This window comes from Rousettus aegyptiacus, unplaced genomic scaffold (genome assembly GCF_014176215.1).
Source record: "Rousettus aegyptiacus isolate mRouAeg1 unplaced genomic scaffold, mRouAeg1.p scaffold_m13_p_5, whole genome shotgun sequence".
NCBI lineage: Eukaryota > Metazoa > Chordata > Mammalia > Chiroptera > Pteropodidae > Rousettus > Rousettus aegyptiacus.
The window spans coordinates 65,112,607-65,135,081 of NW_023416308.1; the positions used below are offsets into that span (position 1 = coordinate 65,112,607).

A 22,475-nucleotide genomic window follows, 5' to 3' on the forward strand; every position below is an offset into this window, starting at 1 on the left:
CAGGCAAAAGTAGGCTTTTCTTCTCCATGCACAGAGCTAGTGCCTGCCAAGACAGCAAAATGAGAACCAAATGTTCTAACCCAAATGGACTAGCAAGCACTTTCCCCTTTCATTGGTTAACTAATAAAAATACGAGGAAAAAAAAAATGATTTTGACATCCACTTATAACAGAATTCTAACTTTAGGACTTACTGGTTTTAATTCAAAAAATGTTTGAAATGGGTGATGATACTTGAGAAAAACTGAGCAAACTGACTTCAGTGAGAACTTACGAAGACACATTAGCAGAATGCTAATGTGCTGAACTAGAGCAAAGCAGATGCAGACTTCTGCTGTCCTGCCTGTCTTTTTCACCTTCAAACTCCAAATCCCTGCATCAAAGCACATGTTATCTAATTTTGCCTTGGACATTTCCAGAGACTTTAGTTTAATTGTATTCACTGTGCAGACATTGCTTTGTGACTGCTTCTCCAGGGAGAATAGTGCCAGACAGAGAGCAAGTTGTAGTTGAAAGGAGCAGACAGCCTTCAAACTCCAGGGCATTTCTAACCATTCTTAGTAATGCTCGTGAAGAACAAGGCTCTTGGTGTCAACTGTTTACAGATGCTACCCTTCCTTCCTCTTTCCCTTGTCCCCATAACCCTTATCCCTATCCCTAGCAATCAGTGTACCAGGTTCCTCTCCTGGCCACTAGATGGCAGGCCAGGTTCTCTGGGCAGTTTCAGTGGGTGAGAGCTTTTCTGCTCAAGATGCACTCAGCTTGTGCAGCAATGACAGAGGATTGCCACAGTGGGCTTGTACAGAGGAGAGCTTGTTGCAGGCAGTCAGAGGCAAACTTTTGCAGAAACAGTGCTAACTGTACATGTGCTGGTTCTCAGATGTACCAACTGGAGAAGATTCCTAATACAAACTTGTTTTCTCATCATCCCTGATATCACATTTCCATACCTATAAAAATGGTATGACATATATAAGCTAGAGGGAGTCAGCATTATTTCCTAGAACATTGAGGTTACAATTTTAAGATGCATATTATTCTCACACACTGTAGAGGAGCCGTGCTTCAATATTCCCCTGCCCCTCACTTTCACTACCAGAAATGCCTTTCGAATTTGATAGCTCATGCTACCAGAGTTCATTCTTCAGGAATCAAAGTGATTACAGGATCTCCTCCTTACTGGGGACTCGCCATGTACCCAGGAATGCTACTTATTTAATCCAATTCATTCCTTACGGTAGCCCTCAAAAGGTTTATGCCCATTATACTGATAAGGACACTAAAGATTAGAGCAAGGAAGACACTTGCCCAAAGTGGTAAATGACTATACTAAGATTTGAATTCAACTGTGGCAGTTAAGATGTTTAGCACTAAAATGTACTAAATTTAAGACTTTCCCTAAAACTTGACCTTCTGGATGAGAAGCCCCAATTTACTCTGTCACATGTTTAGTCACACCATTTCTGGAGAGGAACAAAGCATGGCGAAGGAGCAGAGGGAGCCTTTTACATCAGTGAAAATGAATGAGTCTGAGTCTGTAGCATTTTATACCTGAGTGCTCAATGCAACTAAGACAGGATCGAGGTCTGCCAGTAGGAGGTGGAGGAGAAAGGACACTGAGTCTGGTATGACAGGCAATTATATTTCTGGATTTAAAATCAAGCTTTTGGGTATTCCAGCTAAAAGTTTATACAGGAAGAATCCACAGAAGAAAAGGTAGAGTGTAGCATGTAGAAAGAGGATGATAAGAGTAATGACATTGATAATGATAGCTAACTTTTATCAAACATTCATGATATGGCAGGCACTATTGCCCATACCTCATAAACATTCATTAAATCTTTGAGACAACCCCATGAGGTAGGTAACATGAGTATCTCCATTTTATAAATGAGAAAATTAAGACAGTGAGGTTAATCAAATTGCCCAAGGACAGATAGCTGGAAAGGGTTGGAATTCTAATCAAAGCCAGAAACTATAAATACCAAGACTGTATTTGAATGGGTATTAAAGAGTAAGAAGGAACCAACAAAAGGTCAGGATTGAAAAAAATATTTGGAAAAGTGTCATTATCACTGTAATTTGATTTAGGTTGGATACCTTCCTGTTTAACCCCCTTGACAAACTAAATGACTATCCATTGCCCTGTTTTCTTTTTTTAACCCCTTCCCTTACCACTTTCTCTTTCTGTGAGGCTTAAAGTCACTGTCTAGAGTGTTCTGCCAAGTTATAATCCTGTTAAAGCCCAAAGGCAGTCTGGTTTGGCCATCAAAGCAAGTATCCCCAAAAGGACATGTCAGTTTCTTGGCTGAAATGTCTGCATAATGCAAACAGCACTGACTCAAACTAAATTGGTACTAGCAGTGGGATATGTTTCCTAAAGGCAGATTCAAATGAAGTACACGGTTTAACTTTTATCGTTTATGATTTTTTATGATTTATTTTTTCCTTCAAATAAAGACTAGTTTTAAAGTCATTGATTTAAAAACATGACATGGTGAAAGATATCTTTTAAAAGTGGTCGGGGACAGCTAAAATTCACCAGGTATTTTTTAAGCACCTACTCTTTGTAAATGTTTGAGTCAATTTTTAGAATTAAGTGTATTTTACATCCTGTGTAATTTTAACATGTAAGATAAATCATTAGAGGAAAATAATATTTTGACCAAGAAATTAAATAACTTTATCATCACTTCTCTAGACCTTATCATTGATGGCTCTTCTTCTGCTTCCATTTCCTCTCTGAATAAAAGCTGCACCTTCAACTTAGTTGCCCAGGCCTGTGTCATTCATTACTCTTCATTTTCCTTGTCCCTTCACATGCAACCAATCATTTTCTCTATTTATTTTATCTTATCTTTTGCATTCTCACTGATATTGCCATTGATCAGGGCCCCATAACCCACTGTCTGAGCTATTGATATAATGTCATAAAATCTCTATTATTGATGCACCAACCTGTCCCAACAGCTACCAGAGTGATCTTCCTAAAGCGCAAATCTGATTACGTCACTCAAATTAGTAGGTATACATGCCTTACACTATAAAAATCTAATACTTTCACATGGCTCACAAAGCTCTTAAAGACCTGGCCCTGGAAGACTTGACCTTCCCAACCTGACGTCCAGCCACCAATCTGTTCCACCAGTACCCCAATGTCACTGCCACCACTGCTCCTCCGAACACATTATGCATCCCAGCAGTGCCAGGCAGTATACAGTTCCCTAACTACATCACACCTCAGTCGTTCCTTTGTTTGGTATGCTCCTGCCTGCATAAATTCTAATTTTTCTGCCTCTACTAACACTTGCCTTTATCTTTCTTCCTTTTATCTAGAAAACACCTTCTTACCCTCCAATTCCTAACCCAAACATTACACCTCTTTTATAAACTGTATTTCCATTAAACTTTCTGTATCTCCTCATGTAGAAATCCTCAACTGGTATACTGTTGGTTTATGTATTTTTCTCCCTGCTGGACTTTAAGTTTCCTGTAGACATTGCTCTCTATGTTTCCATCACCAGCAGCTAAGACAGTGTCTGTTTAACAAGTTCTCTGGTAACTATGTGTGAAGTGAGGGACCAGCAAAGTTTCACTTCTCTAGTCTCTGATGAAGACTTAGCTCCTCCCCTAATGGTGAATTAACACTCAACAGCAATTCATTTTCCAAGAGAATAAGTCGACTTTTCAAGTCTTGCTCTACCACTGCCTGATACTATACCATTTAAATATATTTCTGTCTCTCGCCAAGCATGTCGAAAGTAAATGCTAAGAACATTTAGAACCAGTAAGTTGCAGTGTTATGAATAATATGTTTCAGGTGTTTAATTTGGGGGGGAGAGAATGCTTTGAAATGATTAATTAAATGGTTTGGCACTACAATAATTGAAGTATATTTGTGGAGCTATGAAAGACTATGTAGGGATGATTTTGATGAATTGCATCTAAAACACTCCCTTTGTATAATGAATTGATATTCTTGAATGCTGTGATTACAGTGAATTTTAATTTGCATGTGATATTTGTGGTCTCATTTGTTACTTCTTGAATTTGATTAAAATGTTTCTAATTAATTGATATAAATTGGGTGGTGGGATAAACTAAGTTTTTTTTTTTTTCAAAATTCTGTTTCTAGTAATGTTCATTTTATTTGTAATAACCCTGCTTAGAAGTAGCCCAGCTGTACCATGCCTGGGACATGCAAGTCATATCTCTCTCAGAATATAACATTTCGTATCAGAAAAAGTATGCCTCGGGCATAATTCCGTGAGTTTACAATTCCTTTTCTTCTCTTAAGCTCTATTCCCTTGGTAAAGATGGAATTGTTGAAATAAATAAAGAAATAAAACGGTGGGAAGAAAATATCCTTTTCTCTAGCTTGTTGGCTAAAATAAGTTAACTACCTTGCCTTACTCATTTGGCCACCCATTTCTCTGGCATTCCTCCCAATTTCCCCCAACACATACACACACACACAAAGAGAAGAGAACAAATATTTAACAAGCTCCTTCTATGTGCTATTACATATAATATGTTATTTAATTTGTACAACCTTGCAGAATGAAAATAAACCAACTTTTATAGCTGTGGAAACTGAGACTCAGAGAGATGAAATAACTTTACCAAGACTGTACATTTAGCTTGTAATCGAGTTGGTTTGCCCCATGACTGCCAGGCTTCTCATGCACTTTGTACCGTGCCTTCTTATATCCTCCATTACTCCTTAGCAGAAGAAGACATTCCTGTTGGTCTGGAAAGGGGAAATCAGTTATAGAATTTCAACTCTCAGTGATCTCCTGAAGAGGAGGTGGCATTGAAAGAAAGAGAAGTAGGAGTGTTTGAGTTGCTTAAGCAGAAGTCACGTTAGCAAGAGAGACCAGCAGGCACAAAGGTACAGAGTTCAGGGCTACTTAGGGTCACCTCCTGTCTCCCTGCTCTCTCTAAGGTCAATCCATGGCCCTTGGCTCCTTTCTCCTTATGTTCTCTTCTTTGGTGAACTCGACCATCACTGCACTTTCAATTAATTCTCAAACATTCCTCATTGAGTCCTCCAGATGACAACTGAATAGTTCCATTTTCATACCTAGCGTCACCTCATCCTTGGCTTACTCTTTCACATCAAATAAATTCTGTAATGGTTTCTTTATTCTGCATTTCTGTTTCAGTAACAAATGGTAATTCCTACCTTCAAAGTGTTAGCCATGTTTAATTTGTCCTTGTCTTTACCTTAAACATATTAATTCCGATATTAGATGCTATTTTAAATTGTTTTTTCAAACATTTTGGGTTTTTTATCCTAATCTGTATTTCCACCACTGCTATACAAATCCAGTACCTTATCTCTATACATCTGAATTACTATAATAGTGATAAACTCAATACATTCAACTAACTCACTTCCTACATGTTGAGAAATATGCTGACAGTTCAGAGCTCTTCATATTGTCTTTAGTGTACTTTTCTTACCTTTTCAGCCTTGCCTCATACTGTTCCTGAGCTTTAATCTTCTGCATAAATCAAGCTACCTCAAGCATGATCCCCAAACACTCCTTTTACATTGCTGCATCTACAAAGTACTTACTGAGCATGAAATTCATCCCCACTCATCTTATCTGATCCAGCTTATGCCATTTATGAAGACATTATTCCCTCTAGTACACAGAAATTCTAAACATATACAGCCCATTTTATTGACTTTACTGTTTACTTAGATGGAATTCTATATGAGAGACTTTATGTTTTTATATTATATGTGATGTCTTTTATCTGTAATAAAAATTTTTAATTTCTCTCATATCTTCAATTTTATGAATTCTCCAGAGTACATAGAAAAACATTCTTTTTTGTTTTGACTACTGTAGAGTTTTTACAGGAACACCTTTTTAAAATGAAGAAAGCTTTATTTAGTTATGTTACAACCATACTGCATTAGGTTAACTATTCTACTGCAACAGAAGTAGTAATACATAATATATTTATATAAGTATATGTAAATATACAGAGATATAGATATATCTCAACCCATTAACAATAAAGCATACGTCATGTGGCAAAGGACTTCTCCAGAAGAGAGAGAATGGTAAGAGAAAAATGTAGATTAGTGCTTGGGGATTTGACTAGGTGAAGTATAGGTTTTGTATTTTGTCCTGAAGATGATGGGAAGCTTTGGAAGGTTCAAGAAGTTTCATGATTAGTTCTGGTTTCTATAGATAGAATAGAATGTAAAATGGAAAGAATACAAGGGAGAAATCAGATGTTCATTGTGACAGGTTAGGTAAGAGATTACAATAGTTTAAAGTAGAATATAAAATGATAAGACTTAATGATTATTATAGAAAAAAAATAAGGCCTAGATTTAAATAGGAGGATGGAAACTTGTATGATTCAGCTTGTGAAGGAGAGATTTTAAGGGTAAAATCAAGGGTTAATTTGGGACATGTGAATACTATGCCCTGTGAGTTCAGAGAAGTCCAGTCTGGAGGTTAAAATAAAGGTTATAGGGAACCATCAACATTTGATGAAAATAGAACTAAGCCAAAAGAAATTTTGAATCAGAGATAGTAAGGTAAAGGAGAGAAACTGAAGAAAGATGAGTTTGGTTTTGGAATTGTTGAATTTGAGATGCCTAAGAGACATATAAGTGAATAAGTCCAAGAAGCTGCTCAAAAAATTGGCCCGAAGATCAAGAGAGTTTGATGTTTGAAATACAATTTGGGAGGGCCAAGAGCAGGGCTCATGGACCAAATAAATAAAAGAAAATCTGAGAACGAGATAAAGATGTCCCAAATATTATTATTAAGTATACCCGAGACCCAAATATAAGTAATATCACAAAAGGGAAAAGTGATTCCAAAATGAAGGAGGAGTCAGTAGTTCCAATGTTACAGAGAAGTCAAATGAGATAAAGAGTCATCATCACTGGATATGGCAACCAGATATTGGTTTTGGCTTTAATAAAAAAAGGCAATTTTAGTCCCCATATCTTCAACGAAGTTCTTTGTTTCCCAAAGGCCAAGCAAAGATGAAAATCCGTGTTCATTCATCAAGTAAAACATCCTCATTAGTCGGCTACTGGATTCCATATACTAAACTTTGATATTATATACAAACTACCAAAATGCATGTGGGATACCCATAACTAAGGATCCAAAAGCACTGAGATCCCACGGCAGCCTCCTCAAAGCCTCCTCTTGTGATAGGTTCCACTTCTCAACATCCTACTTGCTTGCTAAGCCCATTTCATATTCCTAAACCCACTACACATTAGACACAAGTTTATAAATTAAGGACTGCAGGAGCAGATAAAGAAGCCCTGAGGGTTGGCAGCTCTTCTGTAAACATTACAATTCCACCCAAGGACTGTGATGCCAAGTGCACATCCTGAGTAGTGTGTGATGAGCAAGCCCCCTAGAGGGCAGCAGAGCCTCACAGGAGTGGGGAGAAACATTATCAAAGAGGGGTTAGTGGGCAGTTTCACTAAAGGAGGCACAAGGGGGCAATACACACTTTTATGGAAAATAGAATCAAAATTAAATTTAGTGAATTAAAAGAAGTCAGTTAGGAGGTAGAAAGGTCTAAGTTGTATGCCAGACAACAAAAACAAGTAGGCATATAAAAAGAGGGGAGTTGGGTTGAAGTCAGTCATAGGGCAGCAAGGTTCTCTGCTCAGTGAATGTTTAGTACTTGAACAACAATAATAAATAGGTACTATTCGTGTTATCTGCTATGAGCTAGACAATATTTTAGGCCCCAGAAAACTCTTCTTAGTAGAGCCAGAGATGTAAGCAAATGTCATTAGAGAACTGTAGGTGCTACAGTTTTTAAGTCCTTGTAGGGAACACCAAAAAAGAATTAATTATATGAGAAGATACAGGAAAGGCCTCAAAGAAAGGATAACATGATAGTATGGCTCCCGGTTGTGGTGGGGTTTTTTCTCTCCCTTGTGATTTCTCTAGGTATTTCCTGAAATAATCCATCTTTTTTCCCCTCATTCATATATTTTATTCAGCATATTTCTTTCTTGAGCCCTACCAGGTTTCAGACACTGTTGTGGGCAATGAGTTTTAAGATGTGGTCTCTGATGTGGCTGTCATAGGCAAGGAAGTGAGCTCGCCTCTATTGGTTTTCCTCCTCTTCCCCTCTCTGCACCCTACCCTCTCTCCAGGGATGAAGGAGAAGCTAAGTCCTTCAGTTCTAATATGCCCCATGTAAGGAAGAAAATTACAAACAAAAAAACAAAAACAAAAACAATAAAACACTGTGCCTTTTCACTTGACTAACTCTGCTGGTCACTTATGCATTCAGCAAATATTGATTATGCACATGTGCTAAGCTTTTGTCTCTCACATCAGGTTAAGTTCAAGTTCCACCATGAAATTTTCCATTTTAGTTCTAGGATCTTTCCATCTTGTTCCATATAGATGTTATTATCTTCACCGTTTAGCGTTCTCTAATTGTGGCATGCACGTTTGTCATCCCCAGTAGATTCTAAGCACGCTATTATATTCTCAAGGAGCTCAGATGTTGTGAAATGTATTTTCTTAATGTCAACTACAGAACCAAGTACTATGCTAAGCATCAAGAAGATGCACAATATATGTCTGAGTATATTATTAATAATCAGAAGGACCAAGTTTGAAATTCCAACATCAACATTCCTCAGCTATGTGAACTATAGTTCTCTTAAAAGAAGATCCTCACTACCTCTCCCTAGGGTTATAAGGATGTTTGAGACAATGTATAAATACTTCCAACACAGTGCCCAGCTATGTTTGCTCTTCCTCTTTTTCTTCCTATTCTTTGGCTTCTCTTGGATTTTTTTTTTTTTGAACTGAGTTTTCTTTTCCCTTTAGTTATCTTTTTGGTAATTTTGATTATTTTCTTTAACCTGGTGTTCTAGAGTATAAGCTTTAGAGTTCAAAAGCCCAAATATGTGCCTTGGCTTTGCCCTGACTGCAACTTTGAGCAGGTTACTTTATCTGTAAAATGGGGATAGTAGTACCTACCTCATAGTGTTTTTGTGAAATTAAATGTAAAAATCCATGTAAAACATCAATGCTGTGAGTTAAGTAGCAGTGCTCTCATCATTCACAAAGAAGTTATATAAGGGTGCTCTTAGATTCTCAAGGAACTCAGAGGTTGTGAAATGTTATATAAGTTACCCAAAATCATACAACTCAAAGTGGTACTGCTAGGAATCAAAAATATATTAATTAACTCCAAAGCCAGTACACTTAATTACCATGATTTGTTGCCTACTTCTAGCCAACTAAAGTCCAATTAGTTTAGAAAAATTTAGACAACTATTGTATGTCTATATGTGTGTGTTTGTGTGTGATTATGTAGAGATATGTGTGTGATTTTGTGTGTGTGTATATGTGTATGTGTATATACATATTTGTGTATATATGTACATATGATTCTCTATAATGACATATATTAGTTTATTACACTCTGCTGTGATAAACTCCTGTATTTCTACATTACCATGCACATACAGCTCCTAGTTCAGTATCTAGTACATAATAAATACGTAAGAAACTCTAGTAAATTTATCAAAGAAAAGACCTGACAGCATTATTTTCATGTAATGTTTCTTTGGGCATCTCTCATTATGAAATTAATACAATCTCACTTTCAATGTATTGTGACAAACACTGAGCATTGTGGAATCTGCTTAGAAATGGCAAAATTAGTAAATCCATCTGTTATAATTATATGTGACTACAAGAAACAAGAATACATTATCCTAAAACCAGAAAAGATATAATTCCCTTTATTGAAACAATACTATTAAAACAATGTGATGAAGAACAGAAGGGAAGTAGAAAAGCAGCCTCTGGTCACAGACCTGTGATTTTAGCATTTTTCCCAGTATAAAGGAATGGAGATATTCTTTCGAAGCTCATGTAAGAGCACAGCTCGGCAGACCCAGGACTTGCTTCCCTCTCTTTGGACATCGTCCCATTCTTAGGCAGCTGTACCTGTCACAGTTAACATGCCCTCCTTTCACCTCACCCTTCATGAACATACAGGGACCAAAAATAGCCCCACCTCCCTCTACCATCCCTACCCTCATTTCGGTCTTATCAAAATCAAGTAGTTTTAAAATCTGAGAGAAATGAAAACTAATTTTTTTGTGTGTGAAATTCGGAAATACTATTTATTTGTTCCTTAGAAGTCAAGAGATAGAGAAATGAGGCTGAAAAAGTGTTTTCTGTGTGGAGACAGGACAGGAATAACAAAGGATAAATGGAGAGGACTAGAGGAAGAATGGATGGTGGCAAACAGAACAACTTTGTTGAGATAAGATTTGGTGAATGGATGTCCAAGTACAATAGAAGGGGAAAGCCCATTAGATGGAGTCAGTTTGGGTAAATATTTCTGCCTCACCTCTGATAAATGTTTTTGATCTTACCATTTTCACAACTGCAGTCATGCAAAAAAGCATTTGCCGAGTTGTGGCTATATACAAGGCCCTATGATAGGTGCTTGTGAAAAGAACAGAGATGCCCTTGCTCCTGTGAAGTTTACAGTCTAGTGAGAAAGACATAATAAACTACTAAGCAAATGAATATCTAATTGTAATTTGTAATAAGTGTTATGAAAAAAAAAAGAGTCTAGGGCTCTACTAGAGATAAATGAAGAGAAAGGCTGAGATGAAATAAAAGGAAGAGGCTCATCTATTTCCATATTTTCAAATCCAGCCTAAATCACAGCAGCATAAATTAGGGTGTGGGAGCAAACAGATATGAAAGCTAAGTCTGAATGGAGATAAAAATCAAAGATTCACTAACCCCCCAAATTTAATGAAGATTGTACAGATTATGTCCCATATGAGGACTTGTGGCTTTATAAGTATTAGAGGACATTTTGAAAAAGCAGGACAAAATTTTTGTATTATAACTGGTCGGTTATAAAAAATATTAGTAAGAAAAAAAGTGATAGGTATAACATTATATGCACCCTATTAAGGTCAAGAATTTTAGATGAATTGTCTTACCTATTTCTTAATATTTCCATTCTGCAGATGGGGAAACCATAACTCAGAAAGCATTAGCATGTATAGTAATGTGACAGCTAGTTTTTAGTTTCTCAATGGGGTAGGAGGTAAACTCTGAGAAGCAGGGGTAGAATCAAATTTTGTGAGACTTAAAGTTCATAAAATTGAGGAGGCTTGATTTTAGAAAAAGATTATAAAATAAGAATACAAAGATAGGAACAGGGACTTGTAAGAAACTGCTTTCAAAAGAGGGGACTTCATTCCCCATCAGCTTCAGAGCAAATCTGCTTCCACAGAGAAGCACTAAGGTTTCGGCTATGACAGACCCCAGACTGAGAAATTCAAGTTGCTGAGAGCAAATTGTAATCAAGGTCAGCACCACTTAAGAGAGATCAGACTTCCTCTCTACTAGGAAGAAAGGGTCAAAAAAAAAAAAAAAAAAAAAAAAAGGAACAGAGGCAGGGAACTTAAGCCAGTATATCCGGAAAAAAAGGAAAGTATTTGAAAAATAGCACAGTTGCCTGATTGCCTTAAGCCATTTAAAGACAGACCAGGCCCAGCAAATGGCCTAGCTAGTATTTGTAATCAGCGTTTTAGTGAGAAGTAATACGAACCATAGTTAACCAATCTGGTAACATGAGGCAAGTTGCTTTATCTCTCTGTGTCCTAGTTCTTCCTCATTTGTAAAATAGGGTTGATAATAATAGTACCTAATTTATAGGTCTGTTGCAATGATTACATCAATAAATTTGGCTACTTAGACTGTATCTGCTGTATTACAAATGCTCAGTACATATTGGCTCTTATTATCATTATTACCCAGCTTGGTCTGACTCCAAGTCCTTCCAGTTGTTCACACACCAAATGTTAGAAAAAATTCCTGTTGGAAACTACTCATTTATCTTTAGGAAGAATAAATTATTTTATCTGAAAATTTCTCAATCCTAAAACAGAAGCCAGCAACTTTTAATTAATGCTTTACTGCACTGTTTCTTAGGCCAATCTTATTCTCACATGGAGACCCTCCCTCTGGTGAACATTTTGTTCCTTCTTAAAAAATTTTCCCTAATGAGGATGTTGTGCAAGACTGTGAAGCACCTTAGAATTAGTTTTAAAATCTGTATCTTCCTGGGTTTCGACTGATTGCAAAACAAACGGCAAAGCTGAAGGAAGCACACAACAAAAAGACAGCGACAAGATGATTCATTTCTGAAAACAAGCCATCATAAGTGAGATTAAAATACATCCTTTGGGAATTCTCTGGAAGCTAAATGAAAGGCTCTACTTAATACAAAATTTAACACATTTCCATAATACTACTATCTGTAATTTATTAAACTATTCTCCAGTGGTTTGTTTGTTCTCATTTTGTTTAGGTTTTGCTAAAACCTAAGCCTTTGAGCTGCTGTTGAATTATTCCTTAGAATAAATTCCTATGAATAGAATTCCTGGGTCAATATAGCTGATTCTTTACATTTTAATTGCTTATTTGCATTGCTTCCCCACCTGTCAACTTCTACCTCCCTTTTATTTTACAGAGGACAGAGAAATATGTTCTCTGGCAGCTTCTCAAATACTTTTGTAACTTATATTCATTTGTGACATTACTTTCTGGGGCCATTAATCATGCTCAATTTTCGTATTTAACCTGAAGTCTTTGAATGAATCAACTTGACATTTCAAGTCTGGGCAAAAGCTGTTTTTCTATGTATACAGACCACAAGATCTGCTGGAACATGTAGTAAACCATTCTATTTTCTTGTATAAAGATAGAGGGCAGAAGGAATAGATCAAAGTAAGGAATTACTTGGCAATATTATGACATTAGGTTATTGTTTCCCTCTAAACTGAAGATTCATGAGGACTTTCCATCTCCTTCTAGAATTCTCCTTTGATCAGTTAGACTTGAAAGGTTGATTGAGCTTTCCTTCAGTTCTCTTTGTAAGACTTTGTTGAAATATTCTACCACCTTATCCCTTCTGTCTGCTGATATTACACAGTGTCCCACACACCAACTCTGACTGGCCATTCTCTCAGATGCCTCTTTTACAACCTTCTAGTTGTTGCATATTCCTGTGAAGGTAAACTCCAGTTAGAAGAATGGCAGTCCGTTTACATGTCAGCAAGGGGCCTGAAGGGTGATTATTCCTCTTGGCCATCTCGTAGTCAAATTTGACCTTTGAAAAATAAGTTTATATTGTGCTCAAAGCCTGGTTCCACTAAGCACACCCATTTCCCTCATATATAATCATTTCGGTCTCTCAAAGGGGTTATCAGATTATTTAGTTTTTCTTTTCTTTTCTTTTCTTTTCTTTTCTTTTCTTTTCTTTTCTTTTCTTTTCTTTTCTTTTCTTTTCTTTTCTTTTTCCAGCATAAAATGAAGAAAAAAGCGAAGTGTTAGTAAAAAGCATGAAGCTCAGAAGTAAAATGTCTAGTTTCTAACTCCATTTATATGATTTACCATTTATGGGGTCTTGGGCAGACTATGAAACTTTCTAAACCACATGTTCCTTATCTGAAGGATGAGGATAATAATCACATCACTGAGTTTGTTGAGATAATTAAATGATATAAGAAAAGTCTCCTATAATATTTTAAACACTATTGAATTCTATATCACAGTTTCTCTCCTTACTTTATCACTGTTAGGATCAAAAATTAGGATAGTCTTAAAGATAATGTGGTAGTAAATCTGGAAAATAAAATGCACTGTGCTGCACTCTGCTTTGTACATTTTAAAATTAGAAATTGTCTCTGGCTGATTGCTGAAGCTATTACCAATGAGTATTCGATCTGAACTTCATCTGCCTGGAGTCCAAAAGGCTGAGGCCTAGGCCGGTGTTTGATGAACACGGGAACAGGATTGAATGTGCCCAAAGCTGTTATAAAAACTCATAGTGGTACAAAGAGGTAGAGACTCTTTTTAAGATTGAAAACTAAAGGCAGAAACATGCTGTCCAAAGCCAGAGAAGTAAAGGGAAATGGAGAACTAAGAAATAAACATTGGTTCCAAAAGTGCTATAATGGGACTCAAGAATATGAGAATTCCAAAATCATCACTGCCAGAGCCAGGTCCACTTTTACATGGATCCATAACTGACTACGTAAGAAATAAGCACATAGTGGCACTGAGTTTGTTTTCTTCATTTGGTTTCTCTTGATACTTTCTTAATCTAGTGACATGAAAGGTAATTGAGAGAAATCTTTGGCAAATACATGCAGGCCAATGCCAATTCTGCAAACACATGTGGCTTTATTGAAAAAAAAAAAGCTTTATCAAAGTATGTACTTATAAGTACTCTGTTTTGTAATAGTTCCTACCACCTAATCAGCTTGTGAATGCAAAGCTAAACCCATTACTATGGTTATTTTGGGTTCTTGGTTATTTTGGGTTCTTGGACCCATTTTCAAGGTGGAGGGAAGGCTTCTCCACACCAATAAGCAATTCTCCAGACATCAGCTTGTGTCCTATAATTCAGCTCACTTCTGACACTATATACCTGGAGCTATCATCAAATCCTAAAGGTTAGAAGTTTAGCCCTATAAGACAGTACCCCGCCATTCACACATCAGCCCTAAACTCAGGTTATCACCTGTGCTTCTGACTGACCAGCTATACACTGAAGATTCCAACAACAACCCTCCTCCCCACCCCCCACCCACATTGGACTTTAGATGCTAGTTGTAATCCAGGTTATTACCTGTACTTCTGACCAACCGATTAGAAATCGGAGATTTCCACAACACCCCCCGTCCCTCACCCCTGAACTCCCACTCCCACCCCCATTTCAATTAATTTGCTAGAATGGCTCACGGAACTCACAGAATCTTTTGGTTACTAGATCACTGGTTTATTATAAAAGAATATAACTCAGGAACAGCCAGATAAAAGAAATACATAGGATAAGGTACGGAGACAGAGCATGGAGCTTCCTTGCCCTCCCTACATGCTCCTCTCAGCATCTCTACATGTCCACCAACCTGAAAAACACCTTTGTCATTATCAACACTTGGGAAATTCCAAAGGTTTTTGAAGCTGAGAGCCAGGAACCACAGTCATCAAACTGACCAAATATATTTTTTCTTATAAATTCTTTTTATTATTATTACTATTATTATTATTATTATTATTATTATTTATGCCTACAGCACCTGGTAGGTGGTCTCCCATCCAAGAACTAAACAGGCCCGACCCTGCTTCTGAGATCAGTCATTGGGCTTGGTCATCATGCTATGGCTGTAGACCATGGACTGTGGCTCCACTATGGCATGAACCCAGGACCTTCTGCATGTGAAGCAGATGTGCTAACTGCTACACTATGGAACCACGTCCAAATTTTTTTCTTATAAATCAAAATATTGCACTGGTTATGGCTATCATTAGCACAACTTCCAGTAAGTGAACAATGGTGTTTGTACCACGATTATGAGGGCCAATTGTTTAAGCATTCTCTAAATGAGGATTATTGAGAAAACAATAGTTTGTTTTACCCAGTTTATCGCCCTCTTTTTTTCCTATGCAAATCTAACACTATGAAAACCCTCACGCTTTTTTATATACAGTAGTATGTATGAAGAAGAACAGTATTTAAAAGAAATTGAACTTTGGGAAAAAGATGTAAAATACCTGAAGATATTCGGAGGGAACACATTGAAGGCAGAGGAAATGGCCAAAGCAAAGGTACTAAGGTGAAAGGATGCTTGATGTCTTCAGGCAACAGCAGGAAGATCAGTGTGGTTGATACAAAGAGGACAGGGAGAAAAAAAACGTAAGTTCGGGGAACATAGTGTAATAAAGTAATGGGGAGGGGATCGTGTAGGACTTTATAAACCACTTAAACTTAGATGTTACTCAGATATCTGGGTAAGTAATTGAGAGTTTTGAGCAGAGAAGTGATATAAAAAGATTTTTGTTTTGACAGATTATCCTGGTTGCTGTGTGGAGGTTAGATTGGGTTGGGCTGTAGTAGGGTGGTGTAAGTTAGAACAGAAGCAAGACCAGCTTTCAACGTAAGAGATAATGGTGGCTTGGGCAAGGGTTGTATATAGAGGAAGTGGTAAGAAATGGTCAGATCTTGAGTGTTTTGAAAATGAAGGATGCAGTATATACTGACCATTTAATTATGATGTGTAAGTGAAAAACTGTGTTCTTTCCTCCTTTTTTTTTCTATAATTATTTTATCTTAAAACTCTCTACATTTGTTATTCCCTTTCTCCAAACATATTTAAATCTTTCCCCCTTTCTTGGTTTCTTGACCTAAGTCTACAAAGTTGCCTCATTTTGCACTTACTATTAAAAACAAAACAAAGCAAAACAGAACAAACAACAAAGCCCTTTGAAGATTCGATGACCTTTCCATTTCATTCATTTATTTATACATCATTCATTCACAATGTTTATTCGCTGTGGTCATTTTTTTAAAAATTCTCTAGTCATCCAGGCTTATGCTCAATCTCAGACTTGAAACCCTGCCTTCTAGAATACAATTTTGGTATGAAAATCCCTTATTGGGTTTTCTGTGACATTCAGAGTGACTTGTTCTATAATTGCTTCAAGTATCACTCATTCAATAACTTATTTTTTTCTGTACCTTATTGGCCAAAAAGACTCTTTTTTTTCATATCATTTTTCTCTACTCATACCATACTTCCATTCTGAATAATAGCAAGTAGGTAATGAAAAAGATGATTTAAATTTGCTTTGTAAACTGGATGCATTAATAATGGTTTAAATGAGATTTCCTTGAAGAGCATCCTCCTGCCCACTTACTCCCCAGCCTTACGCTTCTACCTCATTAGTGTCTTTTCCATATTGAATTACTAAAATTTACACAGAAAGCATATATGAAATATCTTGCATTTTCCACTTCCCTTTCACTGATTTCTAAGAGAGATCATGTTTTTATTTTCTTTGATTACTTAACGAATGATAGTTTAAGTAAAATATGTATACAGTGATTCTGCACATAAGAGAAAATATCTCCTTGTGGTTTTCACTAAACTGAATGATACCTATCTTGAGAATGGAAAAGAAGCTGGGTGTTTGTAAGAGTTCGGAAAATTTAATTCAATGCTTTGTCAAGGAGTAGAGTAAGGTGCATAGTAGAAGTCATGGTGGAAAAGAAGATGGTAAAAGAAAATTATTTCTCAAGATAATTTTATCTATTGGAAAGAACAAACACTTAAGTAGGACAAGCTCTTGCCAATTTTTGGAGCCTGGGAAATGTGTGTCTGGTACCTTCAACTTTCTCCTTTTCTGTCCCTTTTTTCTCTTCACTGTGGAGACTTTTAGGATGCCTGTGCTGTCTTCCTCCACTCATCTCTAACCATATACTCAGGGAGTCTGCAACATCTAACAGAAACATCCCTCCGGATAGTCCATGGGACATCTGCTCACAGCAGTATCTGCATCACCAGCCCACTCACTCATGGAAGATAGGAACTCTTTGTTCTTGGCATTAGGAGAAAGTAAGAAAACTCACCAATGCAATCTTATCCAGCTTCTCAGAAATAGTATCACATTAGGAAATTCCGCTTATACCTATTGTTCTTTGTTTCATCCACTGGACTTTTCCCTTCCAAACCATTTGAAGTCTCACTATGTAACCCTTAATTGACACTAAAGACACTCCTTCTTTAACTATTCACTAAACACTCCATTTACTGGTTCGTGATTAAACTTAGTTAAAACATGGTTCTCTCCTAAGGATACCTTTTCCCTTAGCCCTTTCGGACAAGGATTATTATTCTTCCCTATCATGCATTCATCAGGTCACAGAGTGGGGGTCAGCAACCCAATGCTGCTTTGAAACACATACACACATCTCACTCACAGAAATGTAAATGCTAAAATCTCTGTTTTCTTGGAGGCTCTTGGCATCTAGTTACCCCTCCATCTTTCAACTTTATAATTATCATTTACTGCCAACTTCCTACTGAAGAATTTCTACCCCAAGCTCTGCTGTTAGGTTCGTTGAAGGAGGAACACACAAGGCCAAAGGGATTAAGCAAGGTTTATCGTAGCACACTGACAGCCAGGCTGAGAGGAAGATCGGTTCGTTGAAGGAGGAACACACAAGGCCAAAGGGGTTAAGCAAGGTTTATTGTAGCACAGTGACAGCCAGGCTGAGAGGAAGATAGCATCAGCCCCGAATGTGAGGGGACCTGAAACTTATATGGGGCTTGATGCTGGATTTTTCAGTGGGGGTATTTTGGGTGGGTAAATTGGCAAGGAAGGGTAGAAAGTCCAGTGAAACAGGTGAGCATGTAGCATTGCCAACCCTAACGGTGCAAGGTCCAGTTCCCACACAAAGGTAAGGGAGAAGTCTGGTTCCCACACTACGGGGGTAGGGATAGGGCCCTCCCAGACCTAACACTATTGTTCTGGACTGTTTTAGTGCTCATATAAGGGGCAAACCATCACCACAGTCTCATTTTGTCAATTCTAATGATTGAATTTAATGCAATTAAAATGATCATTTTAGCCATCCTACCTCTGGTAAACTTGTTACTACTTGAATCTCACATAAGAAATCTTTATTTCCGATATCAAGCTCTCTCCTTTCCTTCTATCTTTAAGAATCATACCCTCTGCCCAATGCCCACTATTTCACCTAATATGCACATTTTTTCTTTGAATTTCTTCATTTTATTCTAGTCTTTCATCTCATTCTGGACTTATTTATCCATTCAGGACCACATAGGCTATATAGAAATTTCAGTGATCGAATGTTTAGTAGATATTGGTAGGGAAGGAGGAAAGGGAGCAAAAAAAAAAATAGAACTTTTGATTCATATTATGATGGAGAAATTACATTGCTTAGAAATGATCTGTTTACATTTCATCCTCTTACTCCACACTGTGCACTTACCAATGGCATAGACTTACCTACGTGCTCCTCATCACAGTGCCTTGCACATTCAGTAAATGGTTTGAATGATGTTATCTAAACATATATAGTACATCTATAGGAACTCAAATGAGAGAACAACATTTAAAGACCTGTACTAGATCTTCCGCTGATTGTTTTTGTTAATTGTACTACTCATTTGCAAACTGGGACCAAGGAGAGAAAAGGTAAATAATAAGCCTTTATAGTTTTGTTTCTAAAGTTACTGACATCATTTCTTAGAGGGGAGTTTAAGGAAAGTAAGAGAAACTTTGGAGTCAGAGAGGCCCAATTCCTTTTCTTATTTCTCCTACTCATAAACAGCATGAGCTTGGGCCTTTTGACATTGATCCACAATGCCTGTCTCTTTGGAATGAGGATAACAGCACCCACTATAGTTTTAAGAATCGAGGATAATGTACAGAAAAGAACATGGCATATTCAATATTCTATTGTTATTATTATTTCTATTGTGACTTTAGATATATTTATAGTTAACTAAGCATTTTATTTGAAAAGTGAGTTAATATTTGTAAAGTACTTAAAACAGTGCCTCACATGTATGAGCATATGTGTGTGTATATATTTTTAGTAAATGCTTAAAAGGTATATGAATTTATTATATAAAATCACTTTAATTGATATTTTAAAAGCTATAAATTCTACAAAGCTTATTTTTAATTGACAATTCTATATTTTTTTAAAAACCCAAATAGAAAGAATTATACATCTGCAGTAGAGACGATAAAAGCAATTTTAGTTACCTTAAACAGCACATTATTGGTGAATAGAATAATGAATAAGTGAATGACTGAAAATGTGAACTATTTCAGTATCTGGTGAACATGATTAAGCTGTAATTATAGTTACAGACAGGCAAGAAGTGTCCCATCCAAAAGCAAAGATGGCCTTTCCAAACTGAAAATGGCATTTTCACCTTACTTTGAATACATGAACTACTTCAAAGTTCCAAAAAGTCTAATGTATCTCTTTTTATTGGAATAAATTGGGATTTATATTATTATTATTATTATTATTATTATTATTATTATTATTTTGTAAAAGCTTTCACTAAAGGTGGTTGAGTTTTAATAGAATAGGATGTTTGGGATCTATTTCATAATCAGAGTCACGTGCAAAATGTGTATGTATTTGAGGTAGACAGAAAGAACTAGAGTGCAGAGCTTATGAGTTTGAAGTGTATAGATGTCCTAACTTACCTATGAAAGATTTAGATTAACTAGCAATTAACCTAACAGAAGATATTTGAAAATTCTTTAAGGACCCCTTTGAATGACCCTCAGTAATTCTATTCTATTAATATTAACATTCTTTTAATTTAAGCTACAGAGCAGCATTCTGGTTGTGCAACCCTATTCACAAATAAGCACAAAATATTTTCTATTGACATGTGGGATGCTGTTTGTGATTGGAACTCCACAAAGGACTCTATACTAAGGTATTTTCTTTGGTAAAAATAAAGGCTGCTCAGTCTGGTTTGGTCTGATGCTTCACTTCCTCTAACCAAGTCTTTAAATTCTTTTTCTCTCTTCTTTATGGCCTAGACCTAGAGTTACTTGTGTACATACTGTCTTCTTCCCTACCTTCTCTCACTAGTCTATGAGCTCTATGAGGCAGGACCTGTGGATTATTTATCTCTATATCCCCAGTATGAATCCCATTGCTTAGAGTTTAATAGATGCTCAAATAATGTCTACTGAACATGGTAATCTCTTCTATCAATTTGGCTTGATTTAATGAGCCATTTTCATTCAAACACTAAATACTCTGAATAGCTTTGAAGAGACAAAATTAAGAGGAAGGCCTCTATCCCAGGACTAATAATGACTTTTGTTGCATTTTGTTTTATTTAATATTAATTTTGAGAAAACAAGGAAAGAAACTTTTAAAAAAAGTACTATATCAAGAGTAAGGAGGTCTTTTGTTAGTAAGTAACTTCATTACTGTCTGTTAAATACCAGAAACATGGATGAAGTGGCATCATATCAGGCTCCAGTTTTAGAAGTAAAAAAAGGTAATAAAAGTAAATTTTAGGAGTCTTGAGCTTCTGTAAGCTCTACTGGCAGTTATTCTCAACTGACTAGGCTTGTGACTTTGGTCAAGTCAATTAAGTCTCAGATTCGTTATATCGCAATGGGGGACAACAATACCTCTTGACCCTACAGGCTTAAACTGGTGAATAAAAAAGAGATTATTTTTCTGAAAGCATGTTGGTTTTGAAAACTGTCATTCAACTCAAGAGCTCATCTTAATGCACTGTGTAGCAAACTAATGTTGGGAATCTCATAATTTATTTTAGATGAAACATTCAGTACCTTCCCGGTATGGTGAATTGTCCACTCTGATGCAAAAGCTGTTTGAGCCGCCCTCCACAAGCAGGCAGCTCAATCCTGACTTTCAAACTTCAGTTTAATGATTTTATAAACTTCTCAAATGCAAGGAACATCTTTTCTCCTTTGGCATCCTCAGTCTTTACTATAATGCTCAGGCATAGTACCACTCAATGAAAGTTTATTAATGACAAAAATGACTAAAACAAAAACTACTAGTAGGAGGCAATGCATTATAATGGCTGAAAGTGTGGGCTCTAAACTTAGACTCCCTGTGTTCAAAATTCTTAATCAATCTACTTAATCCTTACAATCTAAGCTTTTTTTTTAGTAAAATATAATAAGAATATAATAATAATAATGTATAAAATAATAACAGAGCCTCTGCCACAGGGTCATTGCCAGGATTAAATTTAGGTAAGGTTTTAGCACCATGTCTGGCACATGGTAAAAACTAAATAAATACTAATTTATTGATATTCATCTTTTTCTTAGGTGCTAGAAATTGCATTCCTTTTACCACTGATATTCAATATTATAAATTCACAGATTAATTAAGCAATATAAAAAGTAGATCACATGTGGTTTAATTAAGAAGTAACAAAATCATCCCCAATGTTATCCATATACCATCACAGTTATCTAATAAGTATCACAGGTCAATCATTGCAACGAAAAGCAGGAGCCGCTATTTTGGCGTGGGGTGACCCTCTGCAGCCACAGCTCTTCCTCAGCCTGGCCAGTTAAGCATACAATCACATCTTTCTGTTTGCTCCTGTCCTTGTTCATGCTCACCAGGTACAAAGACAGGAGACTGGCCCAGCACAAGTCGGAAATAGAGTGTTTCACCCCCAAAGGGAGTATGGGGAATGGTGGGAGAGCAACAATGAGCAGGTAAGCAAACTGTGAGTGGCTTGAGGTGGTGTGAACTAAATGTACGCAAGCTAGAGGAACAGGTGGCTCCCTAGTCTGGGTCCTCACTCAAATGTGCATCCCATACAGTTTGTCCAACCTGGGCTACCACTGATTTTCTGTGTGTGTTTGATTTGCAAAACCCATGACATCCACGTGTGAAGCGACGGGAGCCTCCTGCTCCAGATGCTGCTGTTTCCCGGGGTTGCGCGCTTTGCATGTCTGAAGCCTTAGCTCATACTCAGTTTTCCCATGGATCTTGACAAATTGGTCAATTGCTTCTGGAGTTTGCAAAGTGAAAGAAATGGGAGGAATTTACATT

General features: G+C 36.7%; 1 protein-coding gene across 6 annotated transcripts in view; it reads left to right on the forward strand.

Annotated features, from left to right (window-relative positions):
* The window catches only part of GRM5 (glutamate metabotropic receptor 5), a 402,927-nt gene that overhangs the window by 362,631 nt on the left and 17,821 nt on the right, over positions 1 to 22,475 (forward strand). For 4 of the 6 annotated variants that reach the window (XM_016153165.2, XM_036221802.1, XM_036221801.1 and 1 more), the window contains one exon: positions 22,040 to 22,135. The exons of the other annotated variants lie outside the window; for them this stretch is intronic. In XM_016153165.2, coding sequence (XP_016008651.2) covers positions 22,040 to 22,135 — 96 coding nt within the window. The remainder of the gene's footprint in view (positions 1 to 22,039; positions 22,136 to 22,475) is intronic. 6 annotated transcript variants of the gene reach the window in all.